Source organism: Setaria viridis, chromosome 7, assembly GCF_005286985.2.
Source record: "Setaria viridis chromosome 7, Setaria_viridis_v4.0, whole genome shotgun sequence".
NCBI classification, from domain to species: Eukaryota; Viridiplantae; Streptophyta; class Magnoliopsida; order Poales; family Poaceae; genus Setaria; species Setaria viridis.
Genome location: NC_048269.2, coordinates 34,750,996 through 34,766,040, shown reverse-complemented (window position 1 = coordinate 34,766,040; position 15,045 = coordinate 34,750,996). Strand labels below are relative to the sequence as shown.

General features: G+C 48.8%; 3 protein-coding genes across 3 annotated transcripts; 1 reads left to right on the top strand and 2 right to left on the bottom strand.

Annotated features, from left to right (window-relative positions):
• Positions 1–171: 171 nt before the first annotated feature.
• LOC117864948 (phospholipase A(1) DAD1, chloroplastic) lies at positions 172–1,901 on the bottom strand. The gene has a single exon (XM_034749014.2). It carries the CDS (start codon positions 1,444–1,446, stop codon positions 172–174), a length of 1,275 nt encoding a protein of 424 aa, XP_034604905.2. The 5' UTR covers positions 1,447–1,901.
• A 3,635-nt stretch (positions 1,902–5,536) lies between these two features.
• Positions 5,537–7,045, top strand: LOC117864947 (phospholipase A(1) DAD1, chloroplastic). Its single transcript, XM_034749013.2, has one exon. The coding sequence runs from the start codon at positions 5,816–5,818 to the stop codon at positions 7,043–7,045; it is 1,230 nt and encodes a 409-aa protein (XP_034604904.2). The 5' UTR covers positions 5,537–5,815.
• A 775-nt stretch (positions 7,046–7,820) lies between these two features.
• LOC117864045 (suppressor of mec-8 and unc-52 protein homolog 2) lies at positions 7,821–14,086 on the bottom strand. The gene is made up of 11 exons (XM_034748015.2): positions 13,603–14,086; positions 12,698–12,835; positions 12,517–12,566; positions 11,963–12,077; positions 11,265–11,313; positions 11,075–11,164; positions 10,162–10,230; positions 9,958–10,081; positions 9,332–9,690; positions 8,718–9,104; positions 7,821–8,334 (listed from the first exon to the last, which is right to left on the bottom strand). Exons 1-11 carry the CDS (start codon positions 13,647–13,649, stop codon positions 8,059–8,061), a joined length of 1,704 nt encoding a protein of 567 aa, XP_034603906.1. The 5' UTR covers positions 13,650–14,086; the 3' UTR covers positions 7,821–8,058.
• Between the last annotated feature and the right edge of the window lie 959 nt (positions 14,087–15,045).

Genomic DNA, 15,045 nt, shown 5'->3' with positions numbered 1-15,045 from the left:
TCACATATACATCAGGAAGCATCATGTTCTCATCAGGAGACCGAAAATAAAATTAGTTTGCATCCAAACGGGCGTTAAACATTCCTGTTAATTGTCTGCGGCACAAACTAATCACTACTTTAATTAGCATATTCTACGCTGTCAGGCTGGTACAGACCACTACTACATTGCCTAATCTGTGCAGGCAGCCACGAGCTGGAGGTACAAGTCGAGGCCATGCGACGCCACCACGTTATTGGGCGCCGAATCCCGGCTGCTCAGCCGCAGCTCGCGCCCCACGTCGCTGTACGCCCACCCCATCTTCGACACCAGCCACCTCGGCACCCTCGCCTTCCGCTTCGCCGGCTCGCCGCCTTGGCTGCAGCGTTCGTCGCCGCCGACCGGGAACCCCGGCACCTTGGTCACGATGTCGTTCGAGTTCACGACGCGGAGCACCTTGCCGCCGCTCTCCTCCAGCCTCCGCCGGAACGCCGCGTTGCCCACGCGCGGCCCGCCGAACGACACGGCCGTCACCATCGGCGCCGCGTCGACACCTTGCTGCGCGGCCGCGGTCGTGATCTCGTAGGCTGAGAGCACCGCGAGCGCCGCGCCGAGGCTGTGGCCGGTGATCGTGATGCTCAGCGGCGGCATGCCCTTGCCGCCGTACTCGTGGACGATCCGCTGCACCTCGTCGCGAACCTGCTGCTGCAGGCTGCTGTGCGCTTCGCCTGGCGTGGTGAAGAGCCTCCAGAACCCGCTCTCCACCATTGGCTCCTCCTCCTCCTCCTCACCAGCGTCACTCGACGACGGCGCCGCGGTGGACGATGATGGCAGCCGGGTTAAACTGGACTTGAAGTTGTCGAGCCACTCGCTGCACGTCGCGGTGCCGCGGTACGCGATCACGACGTCGCGGCGGCCGAGGCGCTCGATCTCGTCCTCGTCATCGCACACCGCGACGTAGCCAATGTAGCTCGAGCTGCAGGGCGACAGCCAGCCCGGCGCTGAAGTGGACGCCGCGTGGAGGAGGCGGGTGACGTGGTACCCGGTCTCCGGCAGCCCGGCGCGGCGAAGCAGGGAGCGGCTCGGGAACCGGCAGGAGCCGTACGACGGGGCGCCGCCGTCGAAGTCGAAGCTGGCGTAGGCCGCGCGTACGAACTCGCCGTACCGGACGAGCTCGCCGCGGAGCGCGCCGTCGAGCGGGCTCAGGAGGCCGTCCCAGTCGCGGGCGCCCTGGAGCTCCGGCCACTTCCTGCCGATCCGCAGCGTCGTCGAGGGCTTGGACGCCGGCGAGCACGGCGCGAAGGAGCTTCTAACGACGGTGCGGCTGCGGCGGTTGCCACGAGCTGGTGCGATGCTAGGGTAGCAGGTGCAGGATCCAGAGATGGAAGCCGCCATGCCTACAGCTTGTGGGATCAGCTCAGCTGCACACGTTGTCTCCGATCTTCCTGACGGATGAGTTACGAGCATTGCAAGCTTGTGATGGTATATATAGTGGAGCGTGGAGGGAACACTTGGATAGGAGTTGTTCCTTGCGATTTGAAAACGCCAAAACGGCGGGAAAGTTGGCGTGAAGGCAGCCTGTCGCTTCAGTCCCTGCCTAGCGTGTTTCAGGAAACAATGCAGCGCTCTCCGTGCTCGTCGTCGAGTTCGGCTGCACCAAAGAACCTCCCTGAACTCGAAAGTTGAGCGGCCAAACCACCCAAATGCTGCTCATCTTCTCGGCTCTTCGAAGGGGAGCACAGTATAGTAGCATGTTTTTTATGTTGTGGGGAGAATATTTTACAACGGAATAATGCAAGCTATATGAGTATGTAGTTCGGTATGCAAGCATTTTTCACGTGAATGTACTGCGGCTACATAAGCCATTTTATTTCCAAGGAGATCATAGCAACACGAGTTCTTTTTCTCATTTTATCATGGGATGATACAACAATTTGGAAATGCGAGTGCGCCAATTTAGTTTATCAACATTCAGGTATAGAACCGAAGAAAATTATGAGGATTAATTTGGCATTTAGCTCTCTTCCTAGCAAGCACGAGTGATGACCAAAGAGATCAACATTATACACCCCCGTAATTAGTGACTGAACCAAAATTGGTGGGATATAAGTGACAGCTGCATTCGTGGTACTTCCTTTTACCCTTTTTTATTAGATGTTCATTTTTTCTTTCTTTAAAATTTAGGGTACACCTATTTATCAAAGATCGTAAAATAGTATACTATGCTACCAATCAAGAAGCCGAGAAGAGTCCAAATATGAGCAGCGTTTGGGTGGTTTGGCTGTTCAAACTTTCGAGGCACTACTAGGAATCCACGTCTAGTACCGGTTCCGCAACTGGTACTAGGAATTTGGTACTAGAGGGGGATCCTTTAGTACCGGTTGAGATAACCGGTACTAAAAGGTATTAAAAAATAAAAAAATGAATCCCTCCCACCGTACCCCCCCCCCCCCGCGACCCTGCCCCACTCCCCATACCGCCGGCCCTCGCCCGGCGCTGCCGCCTGCCCGCTCCTCCACCTTTGCCCCCGCCGACCCCCTCCCACCCGCCCACCGTCTTCTCCGCCTCTGCCCCCGCCGGCCCCCTCCCGCCGCCAACCCCCTCCCGCCCGCCCGCCTGCTCCTCCGCCTCCGCCTCCGCCCCTCCCCTCTGCCTCCGCCAGCTCGCCTCACCTCTGCATGCCTCCGCCCGCCCGCCCCGCCTCTACCTCCACCCCCATACCCCTCCCGCCACTCCCGATGGCCGCCGACGCCGTGCTTCGCCCCCCCCACCCCGCCACCCTCCATCCCGCCCCGCCCCGTCGCCCTCCGCCTACCGCCGCCGCTCACCTCGCCCCGCCGCTACTCCTCACTGCCGGTGAGGGGCTCGCGGAGGGGGGAGGGGAGGGGAGGCAGTGGAAGGAGATCTAGCTAGCGGAAGGAAGAAGATAGAGGAGAGAAAGATAGCAGTGGGGAGGAGAGAAAGATAGCGGGAGGAGGAGACAAGGGAGGGGGCGGCGGGCAGGCAGCGCATGGAGTCGCATGAAAAAAATCTAAGTCCTTGCGGTGCATGGATGGGAAACCCTTGAGTACCGGGTGGGAGCTCCACCCTTTAGTACCCCGTGACCTTTAGTACCGGGTGGAGCCCCCACCCGGTACTAAAGGGGATCACGAGGGTCTTATTGGAAGGTTCGGTACTAATGTTAGTATTAATATCGAACTAAAAAATGACGGGTACTAAACCTTGGAACGGGAGGTCCTTTTTTTAAGCAGTGAGGAGACTAACCAACCAATGGTGCTGGCCACCATGCCGGCACCAATGGCAGGAACCTGGGCTGGGCCACCGACCGCTGGAAGACGGGTGCCTGGAGCACAACCAGGCCATGTAGCAGCACCGACGACAGCAGGAAGGCTGCCTCAGGCGCCTAGAGCACCATCGTCTAGATCCCCGCCGACTCGCCTCCGGCTCTAAGCAAAAGCGACGCTCGGATAGGAAAGAGAAGGTTCAAACATCGATTTTGCCACTGTAACAGCCGATGCTGAGTAAAAAAACAGGCATCGAAGCTTGGACTTTCCCGATGCCAGGTTACCCGTGAGCAAGTAGAATATTATTTTGTAAGATTCTCTCATGAACGAAGCTCACGCAGAAGGAATAGATGAGCAAAACTCTAATATTTTATTTGAAGACCGAGCCCACTGAGAACAAATTGAAGTCTCGTTACCATCCATGTGTCAGTTTCTTCTTCTCTTTTTCACCCCTCGCTCCAATGGAGGTGCCAAGCTGTAAGGGGCTTCAGCCCCCACGTTGGATCCGTTCCTATGGATGGGACACATTTTTGTGTGAGCTCATTTGTGAGCGGTCGAATTTTTGTCCGACGTCCACGCTCCCCGTGCGCGCGGGTCCCACGGTTGCCTTATCTTCCTACCCCTTCCCCTTTTTTCGTTTTCATTCTCTTTCTTCCACCCAAGATCCACCCCTTCCTCAACCCTCACCCCTCCCACTCTCTCAGATCCGGCGTAGGTGTCGGCTCCTGGCGGCGCCCTGACGAGCTCACGGGCCGGCGAGCCCCCAGGTAGTGCGTTGCCTGCTGGTGCCGGCCTGTGGGAGCGACAACGTTCAAGGCGAGCTTCCCACGTTGGTAGGAGCGGATGCCCGATGACGAGCTCCATAAGCAGCGGGCAGACCGGTGATGCGCGGAGGCTGGTGATGCGCGGACCTGCTACGTGCAGATGTGGGCGGGACGAGCAGGACCGAGCCCCGCGCTTCTCGTGCGGGACAACGACGGGGCCGTGGCGTGCGGCTTCAGCGGAGCGAGCGGCCACGGTGGAGCGGCAGCGTGGGTGGCTGGAGCAGCGGCCGCCGACAAGCGCCGCGCTGCGAGGGTGGTGGCGAGCTCTACAAGCTTTTTTTTCCTTTTTTGTTTCAATTTTTTTGTCAACTTTTGTTCTGAATTTTTTGTATAACTTTTTTTCAATATTGTTTGTTTGAAGTTTTTTTTCTAAATTTTTGCAGGTTTTTTAAAGCCTTTGTTCTTTTTTTTGGCTTGAAGTTTTTTTCTGGTTTTTGCCCATTTTTGTTTTCAAAAACTTTTTGTTCCTGAATGCTCCAAAATTTCTTGGTAACTTTCGTTTTAATTTTTTTCTTTCAAAAGTTTTGCGATCAGAATTTGTTTCGATTTTCTCTTAATTTTGTTTTTGAAAAAAATTGATCCATAAAGTTTGATTTTTATTTCTTATTCAAAATTTTGTTCTAACTTTCTTTTCCCATATTTTTTGTCAAGCAACATGCGCTAAGTGCAATGGAATGGATGTGCAGGAGAAGGATCTATGTGCTGATTTCTGAAAAGGAATGATGCGTAAAAAGTAGTCAAAAAAGGATGGTTGGAGATTGACGGTAAGGTGTCCTCCTTACTGCGATCTAAACTTGATTTCCTCGATCCGGAGGGAGGAGGAAGGTGTGGTGAAGAAACGAAGATTCGCTCCCAATGTTAAAATCGGTAGTTTATCACATCTTGGTGCGAGCGTGGATCTTATTTTCCTGCATGCATGCGATCCAATTTCTCTATTTTTTTTTCTTTTTCTATCTATGGACACTTGCTGACGTAGAAGGTTGGGACTGCCTTACCCGTTGCTTAGTTACTGCCAACAAGCGAATTAAAGAGGAAAGAGAGGGAACGGTTTCTTGGTCGAGAAAGGAAGTCTACGCACGGTTCCAGCCTTCCAGGACGTAAGCCTCTACCGCTTCACCGTTGTGGCGAGGCCATTGTCGTCTCCACCGCGTGGGTCCAACCTGGCACACGCCGCCCGAGTTCCCTGTCATTGCTGAACCACGCGTGCCCCGCTGCCGGCCGTCGAAGCCTTGCCGCGCGCCCGGGACGGTCCTCCACCTCTGTTGCCCGCAGGAGGCCCGCCCGCCGCCCGGGCTCCTCCCCGCTGCTTGCCGGCTCGCCGCGGCCTCTCACCGTCGGCCCCGCCGAAATCGCCGTAGCCACGCGCCATCGGTTCTGCCGCTCGCGTGCTCATCCGCGGCCCGGCTGCGCCCCGCCTGGCCACTGCCACCCGGCCGCGACACACCACCGGCCTTCTCCTCCGGCAAAATCTATAAACCAATCGGTTCCTGCACGAGAGCTCCATTTAAGTTCGAAGAGCAGGCCTCCATAAACCATTGTGTGCATAAGGTTTTTGGGCCGCCAAGCTCGTGTTCGTCGTCCCTTCGTCAAGTCGCTTCACTTTGTCGAGTTATATCTTCCGAAAAGCAGCACATCTGATGCATTCAGCACTGGTTCCACTTCAAGGTACAATAATTCTCTGGCCTCGTTGCTCGTTGTTAGAAATGTTCTATTCGTTTCACCCCAATCATGATTTATCGTGTCATTATGTTTTTTAAGATAATGTATCGTGTCATTATGTGGGTTAATAAACACAAAATGGGCCGAATTCCAACAGCCCGTGGCAGCCGCCGCAGCCGCATTATCGTTAGAATCTCCTTCGAGCAATTTTCGCTGGCATCCAAGCCCTCGACGCTGCAGATCGGCAGGAAGTGGCCGGAGCTCCAGGGCGCCCGCGACTGGGAAGGCCTCCTGAGCCCGCTCGACGGCACGCTCCGTGGCGAGCTGCTTCGGTACGGCGAGTTCGTACGCGCGGCCTATGCCAGCTTTGACTTCGACGGCGGCGCCCCGTCGTACGGCTCATGCCGGTTCCCGAGCCGCTCCCTGCTGCTCCGCGCCGGGTTGCCGGAGACCGGCTACCAGGTCACTCGCCTCCTCCACGCGGCGTCCACCCCAGCGCCGGCCTGGCTGTCGCCGTGCAGCTCGAGCTACATTGGGTACGTCGCGGTGTGCGATGACGAGGGCGAGATCGAGCGCCTCGGCCGCCGCGACGTCGTGATCGCGTACCGCGGCATCACGACGTTCAGCGAGTGGGTCGACAGCTTCAAGTCCAATCTTACCCGGCTGCCGACCGCTGTGGCGCGGTGGAGCAACGCCGGCGAGGAGGAGGAGGAGCCGATGGTGGAGAGAGGATTCTGGAGCCTCTTCACCGCGCCAGGCGAGGCGCACAGCAGCCTGCAGCAGCAGGTGCTCGACGAGGTGCGGCGGATCATCCACGAGTACGGCGGCGAGAGCATGCCGCCGCGCAGCATCACGATCGCCGGGCACAGCCTCGGCGCGGCGCTCGCGGTTCTCTCGGCCTACGAGATCACGACCGCTGCCGCGCGCCAACAATGGAGCGACGACGCGCCGCCGATGGTGACGGCCGTGTCGTTCGGCGGGCCGCGCGTGGGTAACGCGATGTTCCGGCGGAGGCTGGAGGAGAGCGGCGGCAAGGTGCTCCGTGTCGTGAACTCGAACGACATTGTGACCAAGGTGCCTGGGTTCCCCGTCAACGACGATGATTGCTGCATCCCAGGCGGCGAGCCGGCGAAGCGGAATGTGGCGAGGGTGCCGAGGTGGCTGGTCTCCAAGATGGGGTGGGGGTACAGCGACGTGGGGCGCGAGCTGAGGCTGAGCAGCCAGGATTCGGCGCCCAACGTGGTGGCGTCGCATGACCTCGACTGTTACCTCAAGCTCGTGGCTGCCTGCACAGATTAGGCAATGACGTGTTACCTCAAGCTTCAGATAAGGTACGGGTACGAAAGGGTACGTCATTCCCCTTTGTTCCATTGCACTGAGTGAGCAATAAATGATAACCCGATAGTATACTATTTCTTTTATCTTATTTTTTCACTATTTTTTTTACCTATGTGAAAGTCCGATAGCATATTGTCCCAAGCTATCGCCACGAAAAATAATAGTTCACGTTGCAAAGTCTTGAACCATCGTTCTGAATTTTTGTATCGGGAACTTGAAACGTGTCGATCTCAATCGTACCAGGAACTTGGTAATACTCTTGTACGTGGCTGCACTAATATAACAATGTAGGATATGCTAATTAAGCTAGTGATCAGTTTAAATTAACATGAATGTCTTAGGCTGGATCTGTGAGTAGCGTGGCCAGTCTTTTGTTGTTGATGGCTGGAGTCACGGCGGGACAGGAAACCAAAGACGACGACGGCAGGAGGTGAGGGCGGGCGGGCGACGCACGCAGACGGAGTGCACCATGTACGTGCAGGATTTCGATGCTCGAGGACTAGCTCTGGAACCCAGAAAGACGGATGACAAGAATGCGTTGCAGTCTACCTTAAATGGTCGGCAACCTGCAGCCTCAGATTTGTTGGTTTGGTTTCTGTTTCTACGTGAGGTGCAATCGAAAGGGTGGTGTTGTTTATCTTCATACATGAAAGCAAACTGACAACCAGGGCACATATTCTGGGCATTCGGAAGGAGAGCAGTAGCAGTGTAGCACATAGTACAAGTCTGGAAAAGATGATCTCCAGAATCAACAAGAGCAGCGCGTTAAATCAAACAGTATTCGGCAGCACCTCCTTATCCTTAAAACATATACAAACAGATTTCTTCCATAGCATCACCAAGAGTCAAGGACATATATTTCATAGCAGCCACCTTAAACAAAAGCTCAGCAACTCAGATGGCAGCTAAACATGGCACTGTAACTATTGGCGCATTTTACACTTTCTGCCACGAGGACCGAGAAATGAACTACATCAGCCGCGTTGCTTCTTCGCGCTAGGTAAATCATCATCGTAATGGCCGCCATCATCCGTTCCATCTTTCTCGCCCTTCTTCCTAGCAAGGATCTTGTTGATCTTGTGGAGATCATTAGTGAGCTTCTGGTCCTTGTTCTGCTTCCTCGTCTTCCTGCCGTCCTGCATCTTCACCCCAAACTGGAAGGCGGCCTTCGGCATGGCTTCTTTCTGATCGTTGTATTTCGCCCACTCCTCTTCCGTCTCAAAGTCCCACCTATGTAGACGCCCCTTGGCCTGCTCAATACAGAGATATTCCAAACAATACCAGGGATGAGACGTTCTGTACTATTTTCACAACAGATGTGATCGTGTACTTAAGCAAGCCATTTTAAACCAAAAGCTACAAGTACGGCCCCCAAGCAATGACTGTTTGTATTAGTAGACATCAGAACATGTAATTGCTAAACAAGCAGAATAGATAAGTTCAACAGTTTTGGGATTATGCTCAACACCAGACTGCACAGTTAACAAAAAGTGATAAGAACAGCACGAACACTACATCATTAATTTCTAGAATATTCAAATCAATAATAAGAAAAAAAAGTAAGCTGCAGAAATCAGTTATCAGTCCCTGCAATCTAATTATGCATGCAATATTTCGAAATAATTTCACTTACCCGTCCACCCATATCCATCTTTGATAAATCATCTTCATCATCGCTCCCTGCAATCTCATTATGATACTCCTGGTAACCAGGATAACACTCTGAGTAGCTATCTGAAATAAAATTTGGATCTTTCTCCCGGGCATCTTTTTCCCTCAGCTGATTAAGCCTTTGGTCGTCACGTTTGAAAACAGAACCTAGACCCCGATCCTTGTCTGCTTGAGTCATGAACCTAGGATCCTGGGCTATACTAGGATCAGCTAACACATCATATTCCTGAGTGCTTTGTTGCACGAACTGTTCTGGATAACCCATCTGCTGTTCTGCATACGCATAGCCTGACCAATCGCCTTGATATCCAGCTGCTACCATTTGGGCTTGAACAGCATCATACCCACTCTGACACCAGAAAAGACATTAAGTATTGACCAAGACGGATGAAGTATAGAACAAACTGGAAACAGTTTATAGAAGCTGCCTTTGCCATGAATATGGATAAGTAATAAATGAATTGTTAGCCTCTTAACATTCAACGTGCATTCTCCAGAAAAAAAAATTCAACGTGCATGGTTCAGATTATACAGGTATCCATCAGAACCAAAGTCATAGAACATCTATAGGCTTACCGGCTGTTGCCAAGCTTGAGCAGGTTCAGATGGTGGTGCTGGGCCATACATGGGTTCTGTGAAATAGGACTGCTTCTGATGGTTATGTGGGGATTCATCCATATCCTCAGAAACAGGGCTCTGGCTCATTTCCTTATTAGGAACAGTATAGTCAACTCCATCTCCAATGAAAATGTCATCATCGTCAGCTCTAGAAATAGGAACAGGTTGTTTCTCCTTTCCATTGAAATTATCGTTCCGAGCGGGTGGTGGCGGCGGCGGTGGCATATTCTTTTCTGATTGGTGCTTCAGAGCAGAACCGTTAGTTTGTGAGGGTTTTACTGCCTCATCATAATCACCACTTGCCAAACTGTTCTTCCCTGCGTTAGTAAACATACAAAATTAACAAGATATGTAATCCATCAAGCCCCTGAAGATAATCCCTCAAAGAATACTAGAGGTACATAGAAATAAACTCAAGTATCCTGGCAAGAGTAGTTATACTTTTCTATATCACTAAAATATAAATACTTTTAGTTCTTCCAGACAAATCACATAAGCATATTATGTATTTACCAAGAAAGTTTTCCGGTTCTCAGTTCTCATTCATCTAGTAAAGCACTCAATTTCATTTTGCGGTAACACACCTTTTGTGTCTCTTTCCTTTTTCTTTTTCTTTAAGACCTTCCCTGATGATCCAAGTCGAAGGTATGTCATAATTTTAGCAATCCTGTCAAGTACAGAGCCATCCACACTGACAGTTACCATCTCCTGCAGAAGTAAGAAGATCATTGAGAAAGAAAACTCACAGGACATTTAATATGTACATGGTCATCATATTGCCATAATACCTCTGGAACAGGGCAATCAGCTTTGCTCCTATGAAGAGTTGTAGGAATATCATTGGTGAGTCCCTCTTCCTAATTGAATTAAAAGAAGATAATTAATACACTCACTAAACGAAATCTTGAAAAAAACAGAGATAATATGATACAACAAAAGTTGTTATGCAAACAGAATAAAAAAATATAATGGCTATTTCATGTGAATAGGCTATGCTGACACATTTACACTATTTTTCTAAGAAAATCTTTGGAAAGGATATATCTAGCGAACCAAAACATCATGCATCCCAACAATGAGCTGCTGATAAATCCTGGCTCTCCCTAACGGACCGTGAATAGAGTATGTACTGTGTGTTGCAATTATGAAGCCATGATGCATTGCAATGACAATCAATTTCGCATGAAGCATGAATCATGCCATCAGAGTTACAAAACATATTAACTATACATGAATATAAAGGATGATAACAAAATCAAAAGACTATTCAGTTCCAAAGTGAGAACTTCAGAAAACTGGTTGAAGTTCTGCACTTCAGGTGATGAGCGGAGAAACAGGTAAATAGTGCTCATCATAGAACAAAACATAATTATGCATTTCGTATACTGTGAAAGGTAACAGGATAATCATGGCAGAGGCATGTTGACTTCTCAGAATAAAAAAGACTTAAACATGAAATGTCAAAATCTTTTAAGAACAATATGATAACCTAATTTAACTTTGACATTTATACCCATATAACTTGTCTGTCAGTACTGACGAGAGATGAAAAATACAAGAATGTATGCATCTGGTCGTTTTAGTGGAGAAAAATAGGAGTATGGTTTCCAATTTATAATAAATGGTTAATCTGGATGTATTATGACCACCTCCATTATGCAACTGAAGCACATGAAAGCAGGGAATCTTTAAGGGCATCACCATATTGTAAATAAATGACATCCGACCAGGGAGAAACAATTCATTCTCTTTTATTATGCTTTGTGGCTTTATGATCCATTGGTAGACAGACTGCGATCAACAAAGAATGGCAATCAATACTCATGTTATATTAGGTAACTTAACATATGAAGAAATAAAATAATTCACTGATAAACTAAAAAAAATCTACTTTTGCAGTTGCAGTGCGGAAGGAGACTGCCTGATCTTCTTTTGTCGCCCTGTACAATAAAAGTGAAAGATATGTATTATGCTCCCAAAGCCTATGAGGGTGTTCATTTTTTATGGTTGCATCTGTAATCGAGGGAGATAAAAATGTATGAAATTTCATTGTAACCCAGAGTAGTGCTAATGATGCACAGGAAATGGTATTTGACTGAGATAATGTTTAAATGTGTCCCATTATTGGTTGTACAACATGAATAAGACCCTACATGAATCTCACCTCAGTTGCAGATAATGGCTTCAGGAAGATAAGCCTGTAAAGTTATAAAACACTACAAGATATGCAAACGCAAAATTACAGGAGGCAGAACCAACTTTTATCTCAATTTACAGGAACATGAAATTTATCAACACAGACTTTTTCAAAATTCAAATGGGAGGAAAGTGGATCTTCCGTAAGTTACTCCAAAAAATAAAGGTAGCTCAATAAAGTCAATCCAGATGATTCTGTCATGATGGAACAATTTTTGTACCATTGGTTTGCTTTCTGTAGACAGTCACTAATTCGCTATTATGGGCATATTGCAGCATTTGAAATGAAAGCTGGATCTCATAACTTTTTAAAACACTTACTCACTGTAACAATCACATAGGGAAAGGTATGATAACATGACATAGAGCTCAAACTACACTATGGTGGAGTACCTTGACTTTGCATCCTTCCCATCCTCTGCATCAGGCTTCTTTTCAATTTCACTTCGTACTTTGTGAAGTAGAGCATAGTCCAAGCCTTTAACCAAATGTGTATGCTCCAAATCACCTTACAAGCATAGCATGGAAATGAAATGTCAGTCAAAGAGTAGTTCAGAACAGCATTTGAGTCACTATATCCACATTAATATATAATGTCACCTTCCATACATTTCTTTTCAATTACAAGAATTAAAAAAACAATTTGGAGGACTGCATATGACTGATTGATTAGGTCAAAGGATCAAGCTGGTGTTCACTCTTTATATTTCATTTTGAGAAAATTATGTTCTAAAATATTGGACATAGGGCATTTACCAAACATAGAAGACCATGTCAAACAATTCTCGTTTTCACAGAAGTCGTGATTTGGATAGCTCATGAACTGGTATACCCGCTTATTCATTTACATAAAATGCCATCGAAATTAGAGGTAATAAATAGACATGGACCTTATCCCATAAAAAGGAATTATTTCCTTCAAGAACGTATAGCATCACATAACCAACCTCCGAGATATTTGCTTTTCTCAATTGAAATCTTGTGTGCATCTGCCAGCCTATAACACAAACATTGCAGAAATTAGAATTCCAGACAAAATACTAGCATAATAGGAATAATTAAATCCATTCTTGTATAAAACTAAGCACAAATGGAAGTGCCAGAAAAATGAAGCATGAGATCTATTACCTCAAATCCGTCCCAGGAGGTGCCACAGCATGAAATGAACCAAGCTCCGTGGGTTCATAGTCTGGGTTTTGATCTTCACGACGCTCCTTAGCACGATCACGATACCTGGGTGTCTCTGGTTCTTCTTTTTTCTCCTCTCTGAATGGGAAACAAGAGAGATTTAGGTTTGTCAAATCACTTGCAATAGGTTAACATGAGTCTTATTTAGGAGCTACCTGTAGTTTGCACCTAACTTGGCTTTATCACTTGCTATTTTTACATTATTACACATTATTAAACATATCCTAAAAAGCTGTAGCGTTTATGAATTCTGTCCAAGACTCCCTCAGAATGTAGGATCCTGCATATTTTCAGAGCTCCCTGTAGTTCAGCAAGTTTAACGTGGTTCCTCTGCCGCTCGTGATACTTAAGCAAAAAAGAAATTCATGAAGATGGGTAGTGTTTTACGGACACACATAATGGCAGCGATTTGTGCTTTTCTAAAAGGGTACAGTAATTGAAAAATCACCACCTAGATCCATGTAGCATAGCAGTCCGACTAGGTGACTGTAGGTTTATAAGCCGAGAGAAAAAGAATCAGGTGGAATTGCTCATTATGGTTCCAGACACTATTGCAACCAAGTTACAAACGACAGTAACTAGACCCTCAGGACTTGCGATTTACTGAATAATTTGTGTGCACTGTACTTATCAGAAATGTGAAACACAGATAAGCTGTCCCCTTTCAAGTCTGCATCAAAAGTTCGTTCCAAAAGCCAATAAACAGATATACGTGGAGGATTACTGAAACAAGAACGGACTATGTTCCTTATTTCTCAGAGAGACAGCTTGTAATCTATTTGAAATCACTTGGCACTAAGAAATGCGAGACCAAATAAGAGAGAAAGGATTCGTGGAGTGCTTACTTCCGCCGCATCATCTTCTCCTTATAGTAGTTCTTCTTCGACGACATCTTGTCTGTCTAGACTGTATCCCTAAAAACCCAGGTCAGGGGGGATTAGAATCTTGAAGACGAGATTGTTACAAATCCAGCTCACAATCTCAGGGTTCCAACTCGGCGAGACGGCCTAGTGGTTCACGCTCGAGGAGCTACAGCCTACAGCAGCAGATGGCGGGAGCGAGACGACGGAGGCGGGGACAGAAGCCGGCGGCGGCGGAGTGCAGCGCGGCGGGAAGGGAGCTGGCGGAGGAAGGGCGGAGAAATCCGGTGGTAAACGCGAGAGGTGGGGGATACAGCGGCGCCGCTTGGAGATGGGAGGAGGCTAGAGGGCCAGCGGACGGCGGACGGCGGCGGCGCACCGGTGCCGGAGTGACTCGATTTCGCCCTCTCTTTTAGGATGAAAACGGACGGAAAAAATCCCGTTTCCGCCCGTCCGTTTTTCTACGTTTGTGCCATATTTTTATTATACGAAAACGGGCCGGAAAAATATGGGAACAATAGGATGAGGATGACCGGGAGCAGGATGGGAAATGATGGAGGGTATATCCTGACCGTATTTGCGGATCCCGTATTCATCTTTTTTACCTATAAGGATAGGACTATCACAGTTCTTTGCTCACTCAGGTATAAGGTCTCGACCCAACATGTTGAAGACGTCAACAATCAGTGGACACAGTGGACGAGGGTCGAGTTTCGACAAGCCTGTCCATGCACGGGCAGCGGAGCAGGAGGTTCATATGTGAGCAGCAGTGCTACATGTGATGATTGTTTTTATTTTCAAAAGCATCTTGGGATGAATTTTGATATTGCTAGTGCCTTGCGTGCTACTCATATGCTAGCTTGGCAGCTTGCTCTCGGTCGCAGTGCATAGTGCTAGCATGCTGCTCCGCTGCTTATGCTTGCGGCATTGCAGCCTGCTGGCCTAGGCATCTTACAGGTTTATATTATACGGTACAGGCGCACATACAAATATTATGTGCAACAGCGATACTGCTTTAATATACTGGTATATGTTTATATGCATGTGTAATGCGTATGGAAACGTGCATCCCGATGTATGATTCCGATTCCTAACCATTTTCGTTGTATTTCCGTCCGCAAATTTTTATTTTTTACACCCGTGTATCCTAGTTCCCGACCCGATGGAAAAAATATGGTAAAGGGATTTTTCCTCTCATTCCCGTGGCTCTGGTTCCCGCGGGGACACACAAGAGAGCGTCGGAGGGGATTGGGATTCTCGGTGTAAGAGTCATCCAACGACACGTACGCTGGATCAAGATGGGACGGCCCAAATCAGAAGAGTCGGATATCCTGACAAATTGTCGATGCTTCAATTAGGATGCATGGCAACCCATTTGCTACAGGAAAAGATTGTACACGTCGCACGTGTGTTTTAATCAGTATAAGC

What these genes read in the sequence shown, in the direction of transcription:
- LOC117864947 (XM_034749013.2), top strand. Translation starts at nt 5,816, where the DNA reads ATGATTTATCGTGTCATTATGTTTTTTAAGATAATGTATCGTGTCATT.
- LOC117864045 (XM_034748015.2), bottom strand. Translation starts at nt 13,649, where the DNA reads ATGTCGTCGAAGAAGAACTACTATAAGGAGAAGATGATGCGGCGGAA. An exon ending in CCTCCTGGGACGGATTTGAG is followed by an intron (nt 12,567 to 12,697) that starts GTAATAGATCTC and finishes TTTGTGTTATAG; the next exon opens with GCTGGCAGATGCACACAAGA. An exon ending in TCCGCACTGCAACTGCAAAA is followed by an intron (nt 11,165 to 11,264) that starts GTAGATTTTTTT and finishes TGTTGATCGCAG; the next exon opens with TCTGTCTACCAATGGATCAT.
- LOC117864948 (XM_034749014.2), bottom strand. Translation starts at nt 1,446, where the DNA reads ATGCTCGTAACTCATCCGTCAGGAAGATCGGAGACAACGTGTGCAGCT.